Source organism: Budorcas taxicolor, chromosome 16 (genome assembly GCF_023091745.1).
Source record: "Budorcas taxicolor isolate Tak-1 chromosome 16, Takin1.1, whole genome shotgun sequence".
In the NCBI taxonomy this organism is placed as follows: Eukaryota; Metazoa; Chordata; class Mammalia; order Artiodactyla; family Bovidae; genus Budorcas; species Budorcas taxicolor.
The window spans coordinates 32,511,747-32,536,224 of NC_068925.1; the positions used below are offsets into that span (position 1 = coordinate 32,511,747).

The 24,478-nt window shown below is 42.6% G+C and overlaps 1 protein-coding gene across 1 annotated transcript in view; it reads left to right on the forward strand.

Moving 5' to 3' along the window:
- The window catches only part of SMYD3 (SET and MYND domain containing 3), a 743,898-nt gene extending 732,722 nt beyond the window's left edge, over positions 1 to 11,176 (forward strand). The window contains exon 12 of the mRNA XM_052653627.1: positions 10,928 to 11,176. Coding sequence (XP_052509587.1) covers positions 10,928 to 11,029 — 102 coding nt within the window. The 3' untranslated portion in view covers positions 11,030 to 11,176. The remainder of the gene's footprint in view (positions 1 to 10,927) is intronic.
- Positions 11,177 to 24,478: the final 13,302 nt, after the last annotated feature.

Consider the following 24,478-nt stretch of genomic DNA (forward strand, 5'->3'; position numbering starts at 1 on the left):
AGTACATGAACCAAGAACTTCCACATGTACAAGACAGATTTAGAAAAGGCAGAGGAACCACAGATCAAATCGCCAACATCCACTGGATCACAGAAAAAGCAAGAAAATTCCAGAAAAAACATCTACTTCTGATTACTGACTACGCGAAGATCTTTGACTGTGTGGATCACTACAAACTGTGGAAAATTCTTAAAGAGATGGGAATAGCAGACCACCTTAGCTGCCTCCTGAGAAACCTGTATGCAGGTCAAGCAGCAACAGCTGGAATCGGACATGTAACAATGAACTGGTTCAAAATTTGGAAAGGAGTACATCAAGGCTGTATTTTGTCATCCTGCTTATTTAACTTATGTAGAGAGTTCATCATGAGAGATGCCAAGCTGGATGAATCACAAGCTGGAATCAAGATTGTTGGCAGAAATATCAATAACTTTAGATATGCAGATGACACCACCCTAATGGCAGAAAGTGAAGAGGAACTAAAGATCCTCTTGATGAAAGTGAAAGAGGAGAGTGAAAAAGCTGGCTTAAAACTCAACATTCAAAAAACTAAGATCATGGCATCCAGTCCCATAATTTCATGGCAAACAGATGGGGAAACAATGGAAACAGTGACAGACATTATTTGCTTGGGCTCCAAAATCACTGCAGATGGTGACTACAGCCATGAAATTTAAAGATGCTAGCTCCTTGGAAGATAAGCGATAACAGACCTAGACAGCATATTAAAAAGCAGAGACATAACTTTGCTGACAAAGGTCTGTATAGTCAAAGCTATAATTTTTCCAGTAGTCATGTACGGATTTAAGAGTTGAACCATAAAGAAGGCTGAGCACTGAAGAATTGATGCTTTTGAACTGTGGTGCTGGAGATGACTTAAGAGTCCCTTGGACAGCAAGGAGAGCTAACCAGTCAATCCTAAAGGAAATCAACCCTGAATATTCACTGGAAGGACTGATTTTGAAGCTCCAATACTTTGGCCACCAGATGTGAAGAACTGACTCACGGAAAAGACCCCGAGGCTGAGAAAGATTGAGGGCAGGAGGAGAAGGGGATGAAAGAGGATGATGTGGCTGGATGGTATCATCGACTACAATGGACATGAGTTTGAGCAAAGTCTGACAGATGGTGAAGGACAGGGAAGCCTGGCGTGCTGCAGTCCATGGGTTCGCAAAGAGTGAGACATGACTGAGTGACTGAACATCAACAGCAAACAAAATAAAATACTGAGGAATTAACTTAACCAAGAATGTAGGAGACTATACACTGAAAAGTACAAAACACTGCTGAAAAAAATAAGACAACGCAAACAGAAAACATCCCATGTTCATGATCGAAAGACTTATTACTGTTAATAAGTACCTAAAGCACATATAATAGTACCTAAAGCAACCTATAGTTCCAGTGAAATCTCTTGTCAAAAGCCCAATGACATTTTTTTTTTTTTAGAAATGGAAAGGTTCATATGAAAGTTAAAGGAACCCTAATAGCATAACAATTTTGAAAAAAAAAGTTGGAGGACTCACTTTTTGATTTTGAAATTTACTGTAAGACTGCAGTAATCAAAACAAGGTGGGACCGGGATAAAGACAGCCATGAAGGCCAATGGGATACACTAGAGAGCTGAGAAATACACTCTCATATATATGTCAAATGACTGTTGACAGGAGTGACAAGACTACTCAGTGCAGAATGGACAGTCTATTGAACAAATGGTGCTGGGGAAACTGGATATCCACATGCAAAAAAATGAAGATAGATCCTCACCTAATACTATATTAAAAAGAGTAATACCTGGGTTAGACTTAGTATAAGAGCTAAAACTACAAAACTCTTAGAAGAATACAGAGGAAAAGCTTCATGGTACCGAATTTGGCAATGGTTTCTTTGAATATGGCACCAAAAGCACAGGCAACAAAGAAAAAATAGACAAGCTGAATTTCATCAACATTAAAAATGTGCACCAAAAGACAAGATCAACAGAGTAAATAGTAAAAATCAACAGGCAACCCATAGAATGGAATAAAACATTTGCAAATCACATTTCTGGCAAGTGGTGAACATCCAGAATACATAGAGAATGCCTAATGTCAACAACAACATCAAAACAGTGCAGTTCAAAAACAGGCAAAGGATTTGAATAGACATTTCTCCAAAAAACATATACAACCAGCCAAAAAGCACATAAAAAATAAGCTTAACATCACTAATCATTAGGGAAATGCAAACCAGAATCAATGAGATACTACTTTTCACCCACTAGGACAGCTATTATTAAAAAAGAAAGAAACACGTGGAAGAGAAACAAGTATTGGTATAGATGTGGAGAAACTGGAACCCTTGCGTATTACTGACAGGACTACAAAATGGAAAAGCCACTGTGGAAAACAGTATAACAGTTCCTAAAAAATGTGAAACATAGAATGACTATTTGATCCAGCAATTACACCTCTGGTTATGTACACAAAAGTATTGAAAGCAGGGACTTCAACAGATATTTGTACACCAGTGTTCATAGCAAGCATTATTAACAACAGCTAAGAGGTGGAAAAACCTAAATGTCCATGGATGGTGGGTAGTTTAAAGCTGGAATATACATATTATGAGATATTATTCAGCCTTAAAAGTGAAACTACATGGATGAAACTTGTTGAACATTGCATGCATGCTAAGTCACTTCAGTCGTGTCTGACTTTTTGCAACCCCATGGACTGTAGCCCACCAGGCTCCTCTGTCCATGAGATTCTCCAGGCAAGAATACTGGAGTTGGTTGCCATGCCCTTCTCCAGGGGATCTTCCTGACCCAGGGATCGAACCTGTGTCTCCTGTAGCTCCTGCATTGCAGGCAGATCCTTTACTGCTGAGCCACCGGGGAAGCCCCAAGTGAAATAAGCCAGTCACAAGAAGACAAATGTTGTATGATTCCATTGATATGAGGTACCTAGAGTAGTCAAACACAGAGACAGAAAGTAGAATAGCAGTACCAAGGGCTTGAGAACGAAAGGAATAGAGAATGCTTATTTAGTGGGTATACAGCTTCACTCTGGAATAATGCAGAAGTTCTAGGTATGGATAGTGGTAGTGGCTGCACAACAGTGTGAATGTAATTAATGCCACTAAAAATAAAATATCTACCTGCAGATTCAAGAAGCTAAGTGAATCCTAATAAGAAAAATCCAAGAAAATGCACATCAAGGCATTCTAGTCAAACTTCTGAAAACTATAAAGACAACAGTATCTTAAAAGCAGCAAGAGAAAAATGATACCTTGCCTGTAGGAGAAAAACAATTTGAGTTACAGTGGCTTTCTCATTAGAAACCACAGAGGCCAAATGTACAGTGGCACATTTTTCAAGGACTTGAAGAAAAGAACTGTTAAGCCAAAAACCTGCATTCAGCAAAATAGCCTTCAAGAGTTAAGGGGAAATCAAAACATTCTCAGATGAAGGAAAACTAAGGGAATTTGTCCCCAGCAGACCTCTTCTAAAAGAATTGCTAAAGCATTTCTCTAAACAGAAAGGAAGTAATAAAAGCAGCAATCTTTGAACATCAGGAAGAAAGAACATGGTAAGCAAAAGTAAGGGTAAATGAAATAGACTTTAATTCTCCTCTTAAGTTTTTTAGCTAATCTTTGACAGTTGAAACAAAACGTATAACACTGTCTTCTGTGGTTCTAAACGTATATAGTGGAAATGTTTAGGACAATTATATTCAAAATAGGGGAGGATAAAAGACATAAAGGGAGGTAAGGTTTCTTGAACTGGTAAAATGAGAACACCAGTATAAGTGTAAAGAGATACCATACACAACTGAATATGTCTCTATTTGTGTATATATATGTCTCACTGCAAACGACCCTGATGCTGGGAAAGACTGAAGGCAAAAGGAGAAGGTGGAAGGAGGAGATGAAAGGGTCAGTTAGCATCACCAACTCAACAGACATGAATTTGAGCAAACTCCAGGAGATAGGGGAGGACAGAGGACCAGACATGCTGCAGTCCATGGGGTTGCAAAGAGTCAGACACAACTTAGCAACTGAACAATAATAACAATGTCTATGTCTGTATATAACACTTAGAGTAACCATTTAAAAACTACACAAATACGCTCAAAAACATTACAGAATAGAATTCTTTTAAAAAGTTAGCTATCCATTGGAAATGAAAGAGAAAGAAAATAAAAGCAAAAAAAAAAAATCAGAATAGACAAATTTTTCTAAATGGCAAACTTAAAACTCTAATATATTAGCGACATTAGGTAAGTGATCTATGTAAGAAGTGTAAATTTCTTGTCTAAAATATACTAAATGACAGAGATTATTAGAATGGATTTTTTAATGATCCAACTATATGTTGTCTATAGGAAACTCACTTTAAATATAGCGATACAGGGAGGTTGAAAGTAAAAGGATGGAAAAAGATATACCATGAAAGCACCACTCATCAAAAGAAAGCTGGAATGGCTATATTAAAATCAGATAAAGTAGACTTCATAGTAAAGAAAATGACACTAGAGACAGAGAAGGATATTATATTTTGGAAAAGGAGGTCAATTTATCAAGGACACATATTAAAAGCAATCCTAAATGTGTATGCACTGAACAACCCAGTTGAAAATATGGGAAACAAAAACTAATAGAGCTAAAAGGAGATACAGGCAATAGACTTACGGATATGAGTATAGCTGGGGATGTAACACCCACTGTCAACAACAGACAGAAGAAATGGACAGAAAATCAGCAAGGATATAGAAGAATTTAACAACATCACCAACCAACAGGATCCAATTGACATTTATAAAACTCCATCCAGCAGTAACAAAATACATGTTCTTGTTTAAGTACCCACAAAACATATACCAAGAAGGACCATATTCTGGGCCATAAAACAAGTCTCAATAAACGTAAAAGGATTCAGGTCATACATGGTAAATTCTCTAACTCCAATGAAATTGATCTAATCCAATCTCCTCGTATTCAAATGAGGACACCTAAGCTCAGGGAGGAGACATGATGTCTTCAGGCTCTCTCGGGTACTTAACAAATAAATATGCCTTGGATCAATTGATTAGTTCAACAGAGCAACACGAAGTCAACTCTTTCTGGAATAGCTCCTCCCACTGGAAGACACACACCTCAGCTCAGCACATCTGTCACCCCTTCGGGGCTCCCTCCTCTGGATACTCAGCACCTCTCATCTCTCTTTGTCACACACTGTCCTTCTATAACCCTGTCTCCTGGTTGTGCCAAAGCTCCTTCCAGGGTAAAGGCCAAGTCTTACTCATTATAGCTGCTTAGACAGTATTTCACCTGCGATGCAGGAGACCTGGGTTTAATCCCTGGGTTGGGAAGTTCCCCTGGAGGAAGAGGGCATGGCAACCCCCTCCAGTATCCTTGTCTGCAAAACCCAATGGACAGAGGGGACTGGCGGGCTACAGTCCATGCGTCGCAAAGAGTCGGACACGACTGAGCGACTAAGCACAGCACAGACAATATTTAGTGTGTAGACAGACCTTCTAAGGAAATTTTGCCTGCTAGGAGGACAGGTCCTTCCAGTGGGTCCTATACAAAGTGTAGAGCACAATGAAGTTGCAAGGGTGCTGTGAGCTGAGGCAGGTCATCAAAAGCCTTGGGAGTCCCTGCTGCCCCTTGTGAAGGGCCCATCATGGCTCTGGAGCTTCCGGATGTGTTGTGGGTCTGTCTTCTTACACGTCCAGCCCATGCCCACCACCCTCTACCCCACTACTCTGCTGTCATCCTGAATGGGCAGAGGAAAACATGCCTGCATTTCCCTCTCTTGTGATCTGACTGCAGAGGATTTTATCATGCATGCATTTCTTTTCCCTCTGATTTATATCCATATTTAAATCCTGCTTGGGGAAGTCATTTATTGGATTCCCTCAGGCTTTTGGGAGAGAGTATATGAGATCCTTGATAAGCTTAATATATTTTTATTAAAAATTAATAAGAAAGCTATATTCATTTTATTTAATATATGACCACAGTTCTAAAATTACTTTTAAAAAAAATGCTGTGATGAGATTGAAATCAGTTCTGGGGACCCTATCTTTTAAAGACTGCATCTTTACTCCTGAGTGAACCGTGCCTGTCAAGTGGCAGACAATCTGTGCTTCCATTCCTCCTGTGACATTTAGAGTCAGTTCACAGGGGCAGCAGCCCCCCTTGAAGGCTTCAAATAGGTCCTCAGTGGGAGATTATGCCAGGCTCTTTTTAAATGCTACCATTAAAAAAATAAAATTTAATGGAAAGAGATAAGCTTTTCCCAGCACAGGCCGGCTCTGGTTTTATGCTTCCTTAATCTGTTTTACATACTGCTGCAGGAAATTAAATCAAAACCGTTCTCTCCGACTTGTGTATGTGTGGCAGTTGGGCAGGGCTGAGAGAAGGGGAGACACAGAGCTACCAGAAACAATTATGCTGGTTTGTCAGAGATTTACTGTAACTTTGTCTGGGGGAGGGGAGCCCTCCTCTTCTTGCCAGGCTGAGGGGCTGTGGCCACCGCAGAGAGCCAGCCTGTGCTGACAGCTCCCTAAGGCTCCCTTCTGACATCACTGAGAATTATGCCCCAGCTTACCTGGAGGCCCAGGTGGCATCCACGACAAGGACCAGATGTCCTACCTGACCAGGTGTGAGTTTTAGCTTCCTGTACATCCAAATTGACGTATTACTCAACACACACAGAACACAGTCATCATCATATTTTGCGCATAACTAAATCCTATTTTTTTCTTTTCTTTCCCTCCTATCCCACCCATGGCTCTGAGAAAATTACAGTATTTACTTGTTCATCATATTTATATTTGGTTTTACCTTCTAGACAAATGATATGGACTTTTTTCCCAGGCTCTTCATATTGGTCCTCTGCTCCCAGCTATGCCCATTTCTGCTCCGCTTCTAGCCACCCTTGTAGATAAGATCCTCTAATCTTAGTATCTCGGATCTTACATATACACACCCAGGGATTGTCCCCACCCCACTTTCGCTTCTAGTGCTTCATTCATCACCAAATAAGAATGAAGGTCAAAACCAGCAGCAGCCTGACTAGGAAGATCTTCGTGGCCCCTCAAGGTGTTGCAGAAGTCATACCTCAGAGACCCTCCAGGCCCTCTCCTTGGTCACTGCAGACTCTCAGCAGGGGAAGGCCACAGAGCAGAGTCATGGAATGAACACTGGGTCCACCCTGGGGCCACTCTCAGGCCAGACATGAGGACATTGGACCAGATGGTCTTTATGGTGCTCCTGCAAGGGAACAGGCTGGGAGGTGTGGAAGTGAGGCTTTCCTTCCTGGCTGTGGCTCTGTGGATCCTGAAGGGCTGCGGGGCCAGAAGCCTCCTGCTGGCACCTGCCCTGTTGTGGGATGAGCAGGAACGAATGGGAAGACTCCAGATCAACCACCATGAACTCTGGCTCTTGAGGAGTAGGCCTTATTCTTAGAGCTGGAAGGGAGGAGACAGCGAAGCGTATGACTGAAAGAATGGCAGTGAGGAAGGAAGCTACAGCTGTTAACAGGTCTGAAAACATGCAGACGGGCCTGACCCTGTCCGAGTGGTATGAAGGTGACTGTCCTAGCCTCTGACTCAAGTCCCTGAGAAATATCTTTTGGGGCGGAACGTGGAGAAATACACAAGGAGGACAAAGAGAAGCTGGTCTGGGAGTCCTGAGAAACAAAGCCAGGCCCTCACCCTGCAGAGGAGAACTGGGAGGAGTGGGGAGGCGAGAGCCCCCACAGGTCAGGCGGGCCTTTCTCTGGCCCTCCTGTCCATGGGGTGGGGTAGAACAGTATGACTCTTCCTGCAAAGAGCTTTTCAGGCAGTGCTCCTGGAGCATTCACTCCTTTTGTCAGATCACAAGTACATCTGGCCCTCTGTTGAGCAGAAGGGAGAACACGTAAGCAGCTTTTGAGTGAGAGAATTTCCCATGAAGGGCTTTAAGCATCTCTCCAGTCTCTGTCCAATCATGCTCTCCCATATGCCTCTGCCTCAGACCCTGAGATGTCCAGAACAATGGAGCACCAAGGGGGGTATGGGGAGGAGACAGGAGACATTTGTTCTCTGAATGGCATCAAATATTTGATTTTGGTTTTCTGCCCAAAGACATCTCACTGAGTTTGGCTGCCTCCAAGGTGCGGGCTATTCCCAACGCCTCCCCTCTATCTCAGACACCCTTCACTCACCCACCCTAGGGGATTTGCTTGCAGATACTACATAGGGAAGACCCAATCAAGTTAATAAAAACTAAATCCCACCACCCTGACTCCATCACGGCCACCTTCTGGTTTTCCAGCTAGGGTATCATGGGTGATGGGTCTGCAGGATTACAGCTGATTCCACAAGCAGAGCTCTTTTCCAGGCTGGCACACCAGTGCCAGAGATGGCAGGCCTTTCTTTCCCTTTCTCTTTTCTCTCAGCAGCTAAATCTAGACCCCATCTGTCTGCCTGTTTTCCTTCATTCAAGCCTAAAGGGAACATTTTTAAAGAGGCCCAAAAGCCAGGAACACGGGTGGAAAGTGCTCCTAGTCCTGAACACTTTGCTTCTTCCGCTCTCAGGTTTCCTCCTCAGGAGACTGTGTGCCCAGCTTTAAAGTCTCTGTGGCTTTAAAGATGCTCACACCTAGGAATCCCACCTCCAGGAATGCATCTAAAGCAGAGAGTCAGCAAAGCCAAAAAAGCCCTATGCTAAAAGATCTACATCACAACCACAAAAAAAATGGTAGTGATCTGAATTTCTAAGAGTAGCTCAGTGAATAATGATCTATAAACCTCATGAAATGAACTGTACACAGCCATTAAAAGGGTAATTATGGTTGGCTACAAGTTACCATTGAATAATCAATAGTTGTTATTACTTGTTGAAAGCTTACTCTATCAGTTGTTCTCAACCCTGAGGACATGTGAAACTCTCCCGAGGCCAGGCTCACCTCCAGAGAACAGGATTCAATTGACCATGTGTGGGGCCTGGGCACTGGTACACCTTTGGAAGCCCACTGGTTGATACAGCTGTGCACCCAAGGCTGAAAGCCATGGTACTGCCTGCCAGGTATTTTTCTGAGTGCTTAAAACACCCAAAGTGTATTTACCTATCTCTTGAGGCACATTTACATGGAAGACAATGGATCTGATGATCCTTCTGTTTGTTGCTGTTTAGTCGCTCAGTCATGTCCAACCCTGTGCGACCTCAGGGACTGTAGCCCACCAGGCTCCTCTGTCCATGGGATTTTCCAGCCAAGAGTACTAGAGTGGGTTGCCATTTCCTTCTCCAGGGATCTTCCCAACCTAGGGCTCAAACCCACGTTTCCTGCACTGGTAGGCAAATTCTTTACCACTGAGCCACTAGGGAAGCCCATAAATATAGTCACTGCACAGCCTGGCCCATATGGGAACAAACCCCTGATCCTGGTGTAATTTATTCGCACCATGCTCTAACCAACTGAGCTGACCAGCCCTTCTGTTTGAGAGCCCCCAGTTTGGGAAGCTCAGGATGATATGGTTTATCTATAATTTACTGCAAAAATATTTTGTGGATATTTTGACTATTTATTGCTCTATAACTAAGCATCCCAAAACTTAGCAAAGTGAAACAACTGCCCTTTTATTATGCTCACAGATGATTCAGATCAGGAATTCAAACAGATCACAGTAGGAATGGCCTGCCTCTTTTCCCTAATGTCTTGGGTGTCAGCTGGGAAGACTGGAATCTAGCTGATGCCAGAAGATTTACACCATAACAAAAAATTGGTAGTGATCTAAAACCCACTCCAGTGTTCTTGCCTGGAGAGTCCCAGGGACAGGGGAGCCTGGTGGGCTGTCATCTCTGGGGTCGCACAGAGTCAGACACGATTGAAGCGACTTAGCAGCAGTAGCAGCAAAGTTCTAAGAGTAGCTTAGAAATCTGGCTGAAATCATCTGGAGGCTTCTTTATGCACATTTCTGGTGTTTGGGCTAGGATGATTTTAAAGATAGGTTCACTCAGAGCAACTAAGCCTGTGTGCCACAACTATTAAGCCTATGCTCCAGAGACCAGGAGCTGCAACTACTGAAGCCTGCACGACCTAGCGCCTGTGCTCCACAACAAGAGAAGCCGCCACCATGAGAAGTCCACACACCACAAGTAGAGAGTAACCCCGACTTGCCACAACTAGAGAAAAGTCTGTGCAGCAGTGAAGACCCAGCACAGCCAAAAGTAGTCAATAAATAAAATTTAAAGATAGGCTCAGCTAGGACTATCAACCAAAGCATCTACCCTTGGCTTCCCCATGTGGCTTGGGCTTCCTCACAGCATAGAAGCTCCTGTTTCCAGGAGCAGGTGTACTAATAAACAAGGCAAAGGTTGCATGGGCTTTTTGACCTAGCTTTGGAAGTTGACAGCATTAATTCCATCATACTCTATTATTGTAGTGGTTACAAATCCATCCAGATTTCAGAAATATTTTGGAGGCAGAATTGACAAGATTTAGTGCAGACTGAAGGCAATGAATGTCAAAATGCAAATGCTATAATGCCATATAACATGAAAAGAATACCAAAAGTATATGTATGTGTTATATGTCTCATATAGATGAGAATACAGCATGAAAAAATGAAAACTTCTTTTAAGGTGATAACAGCATGGTAATCATTAATATTAATCATTTTAGTAACTCTTCTTTAACCTCTGTTAACTACCTACACCAAATCTAAGCTCTAATAATCCCTGAAGATCATTGTTGGACACCAGTTCCAGCAAGACTCAAGCAGTAAGTCCAAGCACCACATTAAACTCACCCTTGTCACTTCATTTCTAGTGTGGAGAACCACTGTGCTGATCATACTATAGGCTGCGGGTTTTTCCGGGCTCCTGGCCCAAGAAAAGATGAGGAACAGGTGGGGACCTGCCTCACTTGGGGATCTAATCCATCTTCTTTTTCCTTCAGGCTTTTGATATTATGAGAGTAACACATGGCAGAGAGCACAGCCTGATTGAAGATTTGATTCTACTCTTAGAAGAATGCGACGCCAACATCAGAGCACCCTAAGAGAACTCTGCAAAGGAAGAGCCAGCTTGTACCTTTATTGGATGCCTTATTGAGGTCACACAATCTATATTTTGTTTGTTGTGTGGACCTCCCCTATTGGAAATGCTGTGCCATATTTACTTAGGTAAATAAAAGCAGACATATGGTTTGCACACCACAAGAATTAGAGAAGCATGATTATAATATAAAAAAATTTGGTTGAAAATACCATCTGGTAATTGTTTTCTTTGCTTTCTTTCATTGGTAATGTTAATGTTTAAGATCTCAACATTAAAGACAGAAAATCCTATTAAAAGCATAACAGAATAAGTTCTAACTTTCTCTTTGGATATATGTTGAGAGTTGGATAGAAATCATTGTTTTCACATTTGCTTCCAAGCAAAAGTTAATGTCTGTTTTGGCAAAAAGCAAGATTTTCAGATACTGTCCTCACTGCTTGTGGTAAATGATACGTGTGTCCATTATTCACTTCCAAATATGTCTCCAACACAATAAGTTTTATTCTAAATCTTAGAAAGAAGTCATATTAGGTTTATTAGGTTTTATTAGAAAAGGACAGGAGGTCTTAATGGAAAAGAAAAAAAATTCATATGTCTCATGGCTCTTTGTGTAATTCATTCTAAGCATTTCATAACTGTGTGTGTCATGCTTTGGGGGAAGGAAGTTTTTTCTGTAATTCTCTATGTCTAAGGTTCGACCATGTGATCTACACAGCATGAGGCACCATTACCCTGCAGGAAGCAGGGTTCTAGCACCCCAGCTCAAATCAGGCTTGCTCCTTTCCCTTTTGTCCTCACTAGTTATTCCCCAATTCTGTGGTCTGCTTTTCCTCTTTCTGCTTTAGACAAATACAGACACCTTTTCTTTTCCTCTAGTAGATGCAAGGTAACTTCTCTTACGGCTCAGTGATCCTGAGAGCAGTTTAGTCCCCTGTCCTTAGAGGAGACTCTGGTAGTAACTGAAGCCCTTGGATTCCTGCAGCTGACAGCATTCTCAGAGAGCTTCCTGTCACCCACACCTGATTTTATAAGCAAGGAAATGAGATACAGGGAGTGATGGCAGAAGCCAGAGCAGCAACTCTTGTTCCTTCAGGAGGCTTCCCCACCCCCACGGAGGGAGTGGCAAGTCCTCTGGCCACATGGTTGCATGCAGCAGCAGCAGCAGCAGCAGCCACGTCAGAAAGACACACGGTCGAGCTAGGAGGAACCAGCCTCATTTTGCAGCAAAGAAAGCTGACACCTGGAAACGAGTCCACGTGCCTCACACCTGGTGGTCACTGTGATCATCGAAACATGCCTGATCTCCTGCATGCTGATGAGTCCTGCAGCCATTTCATCAGAGTGCTTGGCTGCAGCCACTGTCTGCCAAGTATTGGGCATCTCTAATGCACACAGTATCTCTAATAGCCACAGTAGCACCACAAGGTTGGTGTTTTGAAGCACATTTTATAAATAAGGAAATGGAGGGCCAGAGTTAGGTGCTTAGGGGTCTCTCCTGATTTATTAAGTGACCTTGAGAAAGTGGCTGAATCCCAGTCTTTTTGAGAGACCAGTTCTAACCAATTCAATAAATATGTATTAAATGGTTGGAGAACTGCCAGGTGGGGCAATGATAAAGAGTCTGCCTGCCAATGCAGGAGACGTAAGAGATGCAGGTTCATTCCCTGGAGAAGGAAATGGCTACCCACTTGCCTGGAAAACCCCAAGGACATAGGAGCCCGAGGGCTACAGTCCATGGGGTTGAAAACAGTTGGACACAACTGAGCACACATGCATACTAAATGATTATTGTGTTCTTACGGGAAAGAGATACAAAGTCTGAATAAGATGTATCCCTCATTCTCAAAAGGCACAGTTAGAGTATTTATATCAGTTAGTTTTACTGTATAATAAACTACTCCAAAATAAATTAATTTTGTTCACTATTCTGTATGTCAGCAATCTGGACTGAACAGTTGCTTCTGGTTTGGCCCAGTCTCCATACACCCCTGGCTCTTGCAAAGTCACAATGCAAGAGCATAGATGTGTGGAGAGGAAGAAGTTGCGGCCACATATGCAATCCACCATGGCAGCCCCTACACTATTTCAGCATAAACTCACATTTAGTGAGTTTAATGAAATCCATAAACCTTGGAGTGGCTGATGTCAGCTGGGCACACTCACTGTCTGCAGTTGCTGGCAGGCCAGATGGGGGAAACCAACAAAGGTCCATCTACTCAAAGTTATGGTTTTTCCAGTAGCCATGTACAGATGTGAGAGTTGGACCATAAAGAAGGCTGAGCCCTGAAGAATTGGTGCTTTTGAATTGTGGTGCTGGAGAATACTCTTGAGAGTCCCTTGGAGAGCAAGGAGATCAAACCAGTTAATCCTAAAGGAAATCAACCCTGAATATCAATTGAAAGGACTGATGCTGAAGCTCCAATACTTTGGCCACCTAATGCAGAGTCGACTCAGTGGAAAAGACCCTGATGCTGGGAAAGACTGAGGGCAGGAGGAGAAGGGGACAACAGAGGATGAGATGATTGGATTGTATCATGAACTCAATGGACATGAGTTTGAGCAAACTCCAGAACATAGTGAAGGACAGGGAAGCCTGGCATGCTGCAGTCCACGTGGTCGCAAAGAGTTGGACATGACTGAGCAACTGAACAGCAGAGGACAAAGCCAATCACAATGCCAGTCCAGGATAAAGGGTAGCTAGACTCCTCTCAGTCAGAAGAAATACAAAGTGCACTGCAAGGGTATAGATCTGGGGACAGGGAGATGGTAGTCCGCTATGGCAGCCCTTAAGCTATCTCAGGGGTACAGAACATTTGGTGAATCTGATGAAACCCATAGACCTTCCTTCTAGGGAAACATACCCATATGGGCAATTTGCTTATAGGATCAGGCATCCTTGATCTCCCTATGGCCCATCAGTGGATTGCCTGGGGTCCTTCATCTATGAAAAACAGACTCGCTGCCTTTCAGAAACATGGTGAATTTTAAATTCATTAGGAAAAGAAAAAGGTCATAATAGAAGGTAACTGTAGCCAACTTACATGCTGAATGAGCAGAATTCACTGATAGAGCCCTGTGTTTGCCAATTTTCTGAATGAAAGTGATCAGTCAGTGATGATCCAGGATTAAGAGATTTGCCTTCATGCCTCCTATAGAAAGCATGATAGGCTTTTAAATCCCTCTTAGCTCACCTCCAGTTTTCTGAGAAAAGGGCTCTTAAGAGGAAGGGGCCCAGCTTACACCAACTTTTAACAGAAACCAAACATTTAAACAATGGTAAACATTTACAGAACAACTCTACAGGAAAACAATTTGGGAGAAGCGGAAAGGAAATGGAGAATATAATTTAAAACCCACGTCACTGGTGGCTGACAATTTACTGCTGCCCCAGCCTCCATGTCTGCTATTTCATTAATCCATAGTCATTGTAGCGGCAGGCTTTTTCACATCAGTAACTTGATGCCATTAGTTGCTCCTCTGGGATGAGAACACATTTAAACTGAAAATGAACACACTGGGCATAATTTATAGCCATGCCATGTGGATGCCAAGACTGCAGGGGAGGAAGGCTGCCTGGAAACCTGCTCACTGTGAGAGCTCAGCACAGGCTTCCTTTAGCCAAGCAAGAGTGTGGGGTGGCTAGAAAGGGCAGTCACCCTGTGATGAAGCCAGACAGCCACAAACCACAGAAGCCCCTCAGTCAAGCCTCACTGCAGGGATGAAAGAGAAATTCCATATATGGGCGCTCTCCCCTGAGTTGTGCCTTGAAAACTCTATTCTGGCCCAACCAGGAGGCGATGTTATATTCGCTCAGAGTAGCCCACTGGGCTTCCACAGACACATGGTTGTTCTGAGCATTGTCTGTGGAGCAGCATAAAGTACTGTGAAAAGCAAACACTGACAGCAGCTTTAGGGAAACACCAGAGCCCTGCTTTCGCCTGAGCTCTGTAAGAGATCAAGCTGGTTGAGGAAGCTCAGCAGCACCATCCCTAAAGTGGCACACCCATTTGACGTTTTTGAGATCTGTAAACATCAAAATGCTATTGGCTCAGTCAATATATTCAAAACCAATTTGAAATACATCAAAACTCTGAACATACACACACTGCTATATTTAAAATGGATAACCAACAAGGACCTACTGTAAAGCACATGGAATTCTGCTCAGTGTTATGTGCCAGCCTGGACGGGAGTGGAGTCTGGGGGACAATGTATACATGTACATGTATGGCTGACTCCCTTCACTGTTCACCTGAAGCTATCACAACGTTGTTAATCGGCTATACTCCAATACAAAATGAAAAAAATAAAGCAGGTTATCTTCCATTAAAAAATACATCAAAAAACAATTCGCTGCTCCTCATATTTAGGTTAGCTCCGTCATCATCTTTCTACCCTTCAGCACAGAAACTCAAGAGTCACTGACTCGTCCCTTGTCCTTCAGAGGACTAAGTTCTGTCTATTCATCCTCTGAAATGCTTTTTTAAATGTCATCCCTTTCTATCCTTATCCAGTCCCAGGCTCTTTGCAGGCCACAGCACTTCTGCAAAGACTCCCTCACTGATCTCCTTGCTTGCCATCCCTCTATTTCCTGTTGTCCATCTAGCTGCCAGTCATCTTCCCAAAACACCTATTTTGTCTTTTCCTCATATATCTCCCCTGCTCAGAAGCTTACAGTGGCTCCCCATTGCCACTACACTCAAAATGTAGTCTTCAGATTGGCACTGGAACTATCAACTCTTATGCTTACTGATCCCCATGTGAACCTGCAGTCTAGCTGGATCAACCCCATCCCAACTCCAGGTTCCTGAAATATGCCCTCTTCTTTACCGGTTCCTTACTGACTAAACTACCTTTCTTCTCCATCTATTTAAATTGAATCCATTCTCAAAGGTCTAGCCCAAGCCTCCTTTTTTTGTTGTTGTTTTAAAAATCATCCAAACATGTTACATTCTGTAACAAGAATTACTATTTTTGATGTTCAGGTTGTATCAGTCTTGGCTACTGGAATCATCTTCAAGCTGGATCCTGTTTCCTATGAGTTGCTATGTTTTGGGGAACACTTTTTTACTTGGTGCAGCAAGATATTCTAGGCTCATCTTACACTTTTGCACTGTAGACCTGGAACTAACCGTTCTCTGAAGATCTCTGGTTTCTTTTACTAATGAAAGGTTTATTAGAAGCCCTGATCCAGGTACTGTGTTTGCTTATTGCTCCTAGCGAGTCACAGCTTTCTAGGCCTTTTTAAAATCATGAGCTCACACTGATACCACCGATTAAACTTCAGCATCTGCAGGGCTCCCCTAGTGGCTCAGTGCTAAAAGAATTCACCTGCCAATGCAGGAGACGTGGGTTCCAGTCCTGATCTGGGAAGACTGCACATGCTGCGGACCAACTAAGCCCAAGCACCACAACGGAGCCTGCACTCTAGATCCAAGGCTCTCCAACAAGAGAAGCCCCTGCAGTGAGAAGCCTGTGCACCACAGCTAGAGAGCAGACCCTGCTTGCTGAAACTAGAGAAAAGCCTGCAGAGCAACAAAGATCCAGCTCAGCCAAAAAAAAAAAAATTATATTAATCCAGCATCTAAGGTATTCTTCCTCCTCCTCCTTCCATATTTGTACTTCTCTCATACACACACAATAGTTCCAAAATTATGACTATGACCTCCACTAACAGCAAAACTACTAAGTGAAATTTAAGTTTTCTAGTGCTTTTTGTTCTTAAGCAAAAGAGACGGTATTTTCAGAATACTATGTTTAAAATTCTGAATTAAATTTTCGCATGTGATTATGTAATCAATTTGATATCCAATTAGGTTTCTTTTTTTAATTCGATTTTACAGTTTGTCCCATTATTGATGTATGCTGGTATATAAATATCAAAGTAATATATTAATATATATTATATTTTGCTACTATAAAAAATGCCATAATGAAAAACTGTGTGCCTATTTTTTATTGTCCCGCGGCTAGAGATGTACACTCAGGGTAATTTCCTAAAAGTGGAATTTATGAATCAAATGGTAAATGTACATATGATAGGTGCTGTCAAATTTACCTTGAGAGGGGTAATATAATTATGCCTGTGTCCCCTCAGCCTTTCCAACAGAATGGATTCTTCTAAGCTGACAGGTGAGAAATGGTAGGTATCTCAATGTAGTTTAAATTTGCATTCTCCTTATTAGCGAAGTTGGATGTCTTCAAATATTTAAAGACTTTTTGCCTATCTTTTGTGAACCATCTTTACATGCCCTTTGTCCATTTTTCTATCAGATTTTTTGTTTTTTCCCTCATGACCTTCATATAATAGGGAGATTTTCCCTTTATAATAAATAATCTCTCAGCATGCATTTGCTTTTTGACTTTGCTTTACTTTTTTGCCCTGAGTTCCTTTGGACAGAGGTTTCAAAAACATTCCATAAGAACTCTACTCCATGATAAACCAGCTTCCAGTTATAAAACTAGTAAGCACAACCAACTTTCCTCAGATGGTTCTTGACTCAACAATTCATAAGTTTGTTAGGTAGAAAGTTAGGTTTGAGGAAGGAGTGGCCTAGCTAAAAAGGATCCAAGTTGATCTCTAAACCCCATCCCAGGCACACCAAGGAGAGCTCACAGATACACTACAAAAATAACCACAGAGACTTTTCTACCTCTGGCACATGTGCCCTAAGCACACGGTGGATACAAAATAACCACAGGGACTTAAAGTAACCTTAGGCAGCTAGAAGCCCATTGCTGCTGCTGCTGCTGAGTCCCTTCAGTCATGTCTGACCCTGTGCGGCCCTACAGAGGGCAGCCCACCAGGCTCCCTCGTCCCTGGGATTCTCCAGGCAAGAACACTGGTGTGAGTTGCCATTTCCTTCTCCAATGCATGAAAGTGAAAGTGAAGTTGCTCAGTCGTGTCCAACTCTTCGCGATCCCATGGACTGCAGCCTACCAGACTCCTCCATCCATGGGATTTTCCAGGCAAGAGTACTGGAGTGGGGTGCCATTGCCTCCTCAGTATTCTACACATATATACATCTGATTATAAAGACAGGATTATGGGAAGACATACACAACACAGCCTGCTGTCATAGAACTTGCAGCTGTCAGTCGGCCTTAAGTATATGCCTATTTACACTCCCTTTCTTGACTGGTGGTGGGTACAAGCCCTATTCTGCACAGGGCACAACCAAAAGGAAAAGACAGGAAGTATAAAAAGGAGGAAGCCAAGAGGGGATAGGAGGACGACTCCTTTGTTGCTGGTCTGCTCCCATGTCTTGGGAGTGTCTGTGTAGTAAAATATCTGTCTGCTTGTGCTGAATTGAACTATAACTTATCTGTTATTTTAAACCCTTTAGTCCGTCATCCAAATTTTTGTTGCAGTGAGACAATAGCTGAGGAAGAGAAATAAACTGACCTGACATTCAGTGCCACGACTTGATGCCTTGGGAGTATTAACTTAAAAGTTGGGACCTGAACCCTAGCCAGTGGCTTACTTTTCCAAGAGGCTCAACCCAAGTGCCTGAGGCTGGCCTCCCTGCCTTCAAAACCTTACAGCCTTGCACTCCTGATAGAAGATGCCTTAAAATGCTCTCTTGGGGACAAGCTATTTTTATCACCCACTGAGTGAAACAACTGAAGAGGAAAGGACATCTATGTATGTCTGATCAAAGGATCCTCAGATATCAAGTACTGCTGATGGAAAATCTAGGACTGACTAGATGTTCAGTGATGTGATGTTCTTAACCTAGTTACCCTTCTGCCCACTTAAGGGCTCTCTCCCCTTCCACTGTTGTCTAGAAACCATCAGACCATTGGACAAAGCCACGAGAGCGATTCTCAGAAGATCCGATGACCAATCCTGAGAAAATTTGGCACACTGATGGAAGCAGCTTTTTGATAAAAAAAGGAAAGCAAGACATGCAGTAGTCTTCAATTTGGAGACCACAGAGGCTAAAACTTTACCACCAGGAGCTTCAGCCCAACTGGCTGAGCTCATAGCTCTGACCGGAGCTTTAGAGCCAGGGAAAGCAAAAGCAGTAGCTATTTACACTGGCTCCATGTATGCCTTTCTGGTGCTATATGCACATGCTGCCACTTGGAAAGAGAGGGGCCACATGACCACCCGAAGTCCCCAATCAAATACGCTGACCAGATCCTTAAGCTCCTGGAATCTGTCCATCTGCCCACTGAGGCTTCCATCTCCCACTGCAGGGGACACCAAAAACAAAGTATAGAGGTGGCACGAGGAAACCAAATGGCCAATCAGGCGCCTAAGAGAGCAGCCTTACAAAACTGTGACATAACAGTGGTTGCTACCCTAGTTCCACAGTCTACCTTGCCAGAAACTGCTTCCTATACCGAAGGGGAGACACTCACAGCTAAGAGTGAGGGCTTTCAACAAGATCATGTGGGGTGGTTCCAAAAGGAGGGACTCTTCTTTCTGCCTGGGAACCTCGAATGGAAGTTGGTCAGCTCCCTATATGCTACCACTTATTTAGTAGGCAAAGCCCTCCAGAGATTACTAGCAAGGCCTTTAGGGGAACAGGCCTCCAAACGACCATAACAAGACAAGGTCACCACAGCAACATCCCGGTTTCTGTCAATCAAGGATACACTCCTACAGTGGTTCTGGCCTATAATTCTGTTAGCTCCCTGTTTCCTCAACTTTCTCTCTTTGTTTATTTCTACTCGTGTCAACAAAATACAGGCTGGTTCTGATGCAACATGGACACTAACCCCTGACCTCTCTGAAAACTTCCTCATACTGCTCCCCCCTGGATGGACATCAGCAGTCCTTACCAGCCCCTCTTGTTGACAGCTAGCAAGTGATGGACACTCAAGGCCCAACTTAGCAGGAAGTAGCCAGAATGAAAGACATCCATTTCCCAAAGAATTGGGGTCCATACACTTGAGGAGGGGAATATTAGATAGGAAATTAGGCATGAGCAAAGAGGGGTGGCCTTGCCAAAAAGGATTCAAGCTGATCTCTAAACCCCATCCCAGACACAGAGCTCACAGATATGCTACCAAAATAACCAGAGATGTTTCTACCTCCTGCACATGTGCCCTAGGCACACAATGGATACAAACTAACCACTGGGCTGTCTCAAGTAACCCAGGGCAGCTAGGAGCCCATTAATGGTTCATAAATATTCTACACATATATACATCTGCTTATAACAGGCAGGATTACGGGAAGACATGCACAACAGAGCCTATTGTTATATAACCTGCAGCTGTCAGTTGGCCTTGAGCATATGCCCATTTGCACTCCCTTTCTTGACTGGTGGTGGGTACAAACCCTATTCTGCACAAGGCACAACCAAAAGGAAAACACAGGAAGTATAAAAAGGGGGGAGTCAAGAAGGATAGGAGGACGGCTCCTTTGTTGCTGGTCTGCTCCCATGTCTTGGGAGTGTCTGTAGTAAAAGATCGTCTGCTTGTGCTGAATTGAACTATAACTTGTCTGTTGTTTTAAACCTTTTAGTCTGTAGTTCAAAATTTTTGTTGCAATGAGACGAGAACTGAGGAAGAGAAATAAACTGACCTGAGGAGTTAACATTTTAAAATTCATTCTTCTACAATCCATTCTATGATCTTCTTGACTTCACTCAGCACCTTGCCTTGTCAAGGTTCTTTACCTGGTGAAATGATTCAGATGTTCATACCTGACTGTCAGGGTCCTTAGTGGTTTTGCCTTTGTGGGTTGCCTCAATCTTCACTGAACTAGATACACAATTACTAAGATGCACTTCAGAGAATCCCCTGAGTTCAGACATGGTTCTCCTTTACCCAGGTGTATAGCACCAACTCCAAAGAGATCACTCAGTCCAACCAGATCAGTAATCTGTTTCTACTGTTGATTCAGAGGCAAGAAGAGGCCCAAATAACTACATGAAAATCTCAGCTCCCATAATAATGGTGCCATTATTGTATTTCCTGGAGGAATCTTTCTCCCTTTTCTAAGTGAGGAATGATTTAAGCCATGGAACTTAAGCCAGCAGATTCAAAAGTCACAGGAATAGGAAGCAAAAATCTGCAAATGCATTATTAACAGTAATTGTGAGAGAAAACTGTTTACAACCCAAATCTGAAAGATAAATGCCAACCTAGTATATTAAAAGTAAATGTGAAATAAGGACTATAAGTCTCCCACATTGTGTTTCCCATGAATACTTTTTTAGGAAGCTATCAGATGATTTTAGCACTCTAATTTTCTTGTCTCTCTTCCCTATTTTTCAGTCTTTTATATTTTTACTTTATGAAAGATTCTCTCCATTTTAAGTCTCAAATTTTTATAGAATTTTTTCACTTCTGCTAGCACTTTTAACTTCCAAGAGCTCTTGTTTTATATCCTAATGTTCTTCCTAAATAGCATCTTGTTCTTGTTTTATGGATTCAATATCTTATCTCTCCAAGGATACTAATGACATGAAGAGAAGGTTAATTTTTTTTTCTCTGCATAACTGATTTTGGCCAAATTACCTTTTTCTTTTTGTTTTATTATTCATTCTTCTTATAATATATTTTCTCAAAATCTGGTGACTGTTACAACCTCACCAGAGCCATGACAGGCTCAGAGAGGTGCACTAGGCCAAAAATAATCCCTGAGTCATGCTTCCGGGGCTTCCGGGGATAGTAACTCTGGCCAATCAGAGAGATGGTAACTCTGGCCAATCAGAAAGATGATGACTGGCCAATCAGTAAATACCAGGAAACCCCTGCAGCCAATCAACCCTTGCCAACTCCCTGTCTTTGTTCTAAACTTATAAATACTGCTGTAAATCTGGGCTCGGGGCTCTCGTCAAGACTCCACTGCGCTGGATGAGACGGGAGCCCTGGCTCGAGCTGGCAACAAACCCGTTTATGCTTTTGCATCGCTGTGGACGTCTTATTCTCTCAGTTTTGGGGACTCGGACTCTGGGCATAACAGTGACCACTGGCTATCCATAATTTAGAATAGGATTCCATAAAAGAGTTTGGAGATTTTATGGCTTCTGATTATGGAATGTTGAGTTTTGTGGCATAACTCTTTCATGAGGAAAATGCTGGGGGAGGGGGGAACCACAAAAATAACTTTTAAAACACTGAAGAGATTAAGAAGCTGAGGTGCTTTGAGGCTAATTTTTGGATGAAAGCCTGTAACAGAGAGGCTAGGGAACTGTTAGATATTGGAACCAAAGCTGCTTATCCACTAAAGGCATTTGTCAGTGCTGCATATTTGGATTTCAGAGGCTTTGTGGGGGGAAAAGGGACAGAAATTAAGACTCATGAAATCTCTAACGTGGTTAGACTTAACAGAGATTCTGTTTATATTGAACTGGGACCCCAGAAGGCTAAATACTTATTTTAAGAGGAGACTGGCTCAGGAATGTCTTCATATTGAAAAGAGTAATAAATGGAAAATGAAAGGGGAGGCAAAAAGAAGACTCTGTGACAGTCATGCCTAGAGACCAGAACTTCCGTTTATTTACTGTCCAACCAGGCAAAGTCTGGGTTAACCAATGAGCCTCAGGTTGTGAACTGACTCGGGGTTGATTCTCAGTTGATAATGTCCCCAAATCTCTGGCAGAAACAAATGAAAAACTCTGGCAATGCGCACAAGTCATTTTTCACGACCAGTTAATGACCAGTCAATGGTAATCAGGAACTCAAGAGCAGAAGTAACGAGTCTGTATCAGGAAAACAACAAAGAGCAGCCACACACTCACATTCCAAGCATGGAAATACCATACGTATTTTAAAACAATTAAGTTCACTATTTAAAATAATAAATGATAGGTTTTTAAACAATAGAGAATAAGGAATGAAAAGTAAAATAATATATTTGAAAAACAATCACAGATTCTAGAGATAAAAAATACAGTAAGTGAAATGAAAATTGTAATAGATAATCTTGTCAGCCAATTGGTCAGAGTAGAAACAAGCCATGTACTGGAAGATAGGTCAGAAGAAATGATCCATAACGCAGCACAGAGAGAAAAATATGAAAAAAAATATATAGTAAATAAGTGAAGAGTGAGGAGGAAATGGTAATAAGGTCAACCATACATTTGATCTAAGATCCATAAGGAAGAGTAAGAACATGCAGGCTTCCAGTTCAAGATGGTGGAACAGAAGGACGTGCACTTATCTCCTCCTGAGAGAGCACCAAAATTACAACTATCGGCTGAAAAACCATCTACAGGAGGATGCTGGAACCTACCAAAAAAAAAAAGCTGCAGGGAGACAGTAGGAGGGGTGCAATCACGATAAAATCAAATCCCATATCCACTGGGTGAGTGACCCAGAAACTGGAGAGCAATAATACCAAAGAAGTTCTCCCACTGTTGTGAAGGTTCTGAACCTAACATCAGGCTTCCCAGCCTGGGGATCTGACAAAGGGACTGGGAATCCCCAGGGAATCTGACCTTGCAGCCCAGTGAGATTTGATTATAGGACTTTCACAGGACTGGAGGAAACAGAGCCTCCAGACATGGAGGGCACAAACAAAATCTTGCATGAACCAAGACCCAGAAGGAAAGAGGAATGACCCCACAGGAGACTGAACCAAAACTATCTGCTAGTGTTGGAGGGTCTCCTGTGGAGGCGTAGGTCAGCAAGGGCTCACCACAGGCATGGGGGCACCAGAAGCAGCAGTCCTGGGAGGTCCCCCTTGGCATAAACCCTCTTGGACGTCATCATTAACTCTACTGTAGGCCCAAGGGCTGGGTCACCTCAGGTCAAACAACTATCAGGGAGAGAGCACAACCCCACCTAGAAGCAGATAACTGGATAAAAGCTTTACTGAGCAAGGTCCTGCCCACCAGAGCAAGACCCAGTTTTTCCCTATCACCAGTCCCTCCTACACAAGCTTCTTAACCTCCTCCATCAGAGGGCAAACAGAAGAAGCAAGAAGAACCACAATCCCACAGCAGCTGAAACAAAACCCACATTACATGAAATTCATCAGGATGAAAAAGCAGAAAGTTAAGTCCCAGATGAAGGGACAAGATAGACCCCCAGAAAAACAACTAAATGAAGGGGAGACAGGCAACTTTCCAGAAAAAAGAATTCAGAATAATGACAGTGAAGATATGATCCAGGATCTTGGGAAAACAATGGAGAGGATGCAAAAAATGTTTACCAAAGATCGACAAGAACTAAAGAACAAACAAACAGATGAATAATACACTAGAAGGAATCCATAGCAGAATAACGGAGGCAGAACTGATAAATGACCTGGAGGACAGAATAGTGGAAATTACTGCCACAGAACAGCATATAAAAAAAAGAATGAAAAGAAATGAAGACAGCCTAAGAGGCCTCTGCGACAATATTAACTGCACCAACATTCACATTATAGGGGTCCCAGAAGGAGAAGAGAGAAAAGACCTGAGAAAATACTTGAAGAGACAATAGCTGAAAATTTCCCTAAAATGGGAAAGGAAATAGTCAACCAAGTGCAGGAAGCACAGAG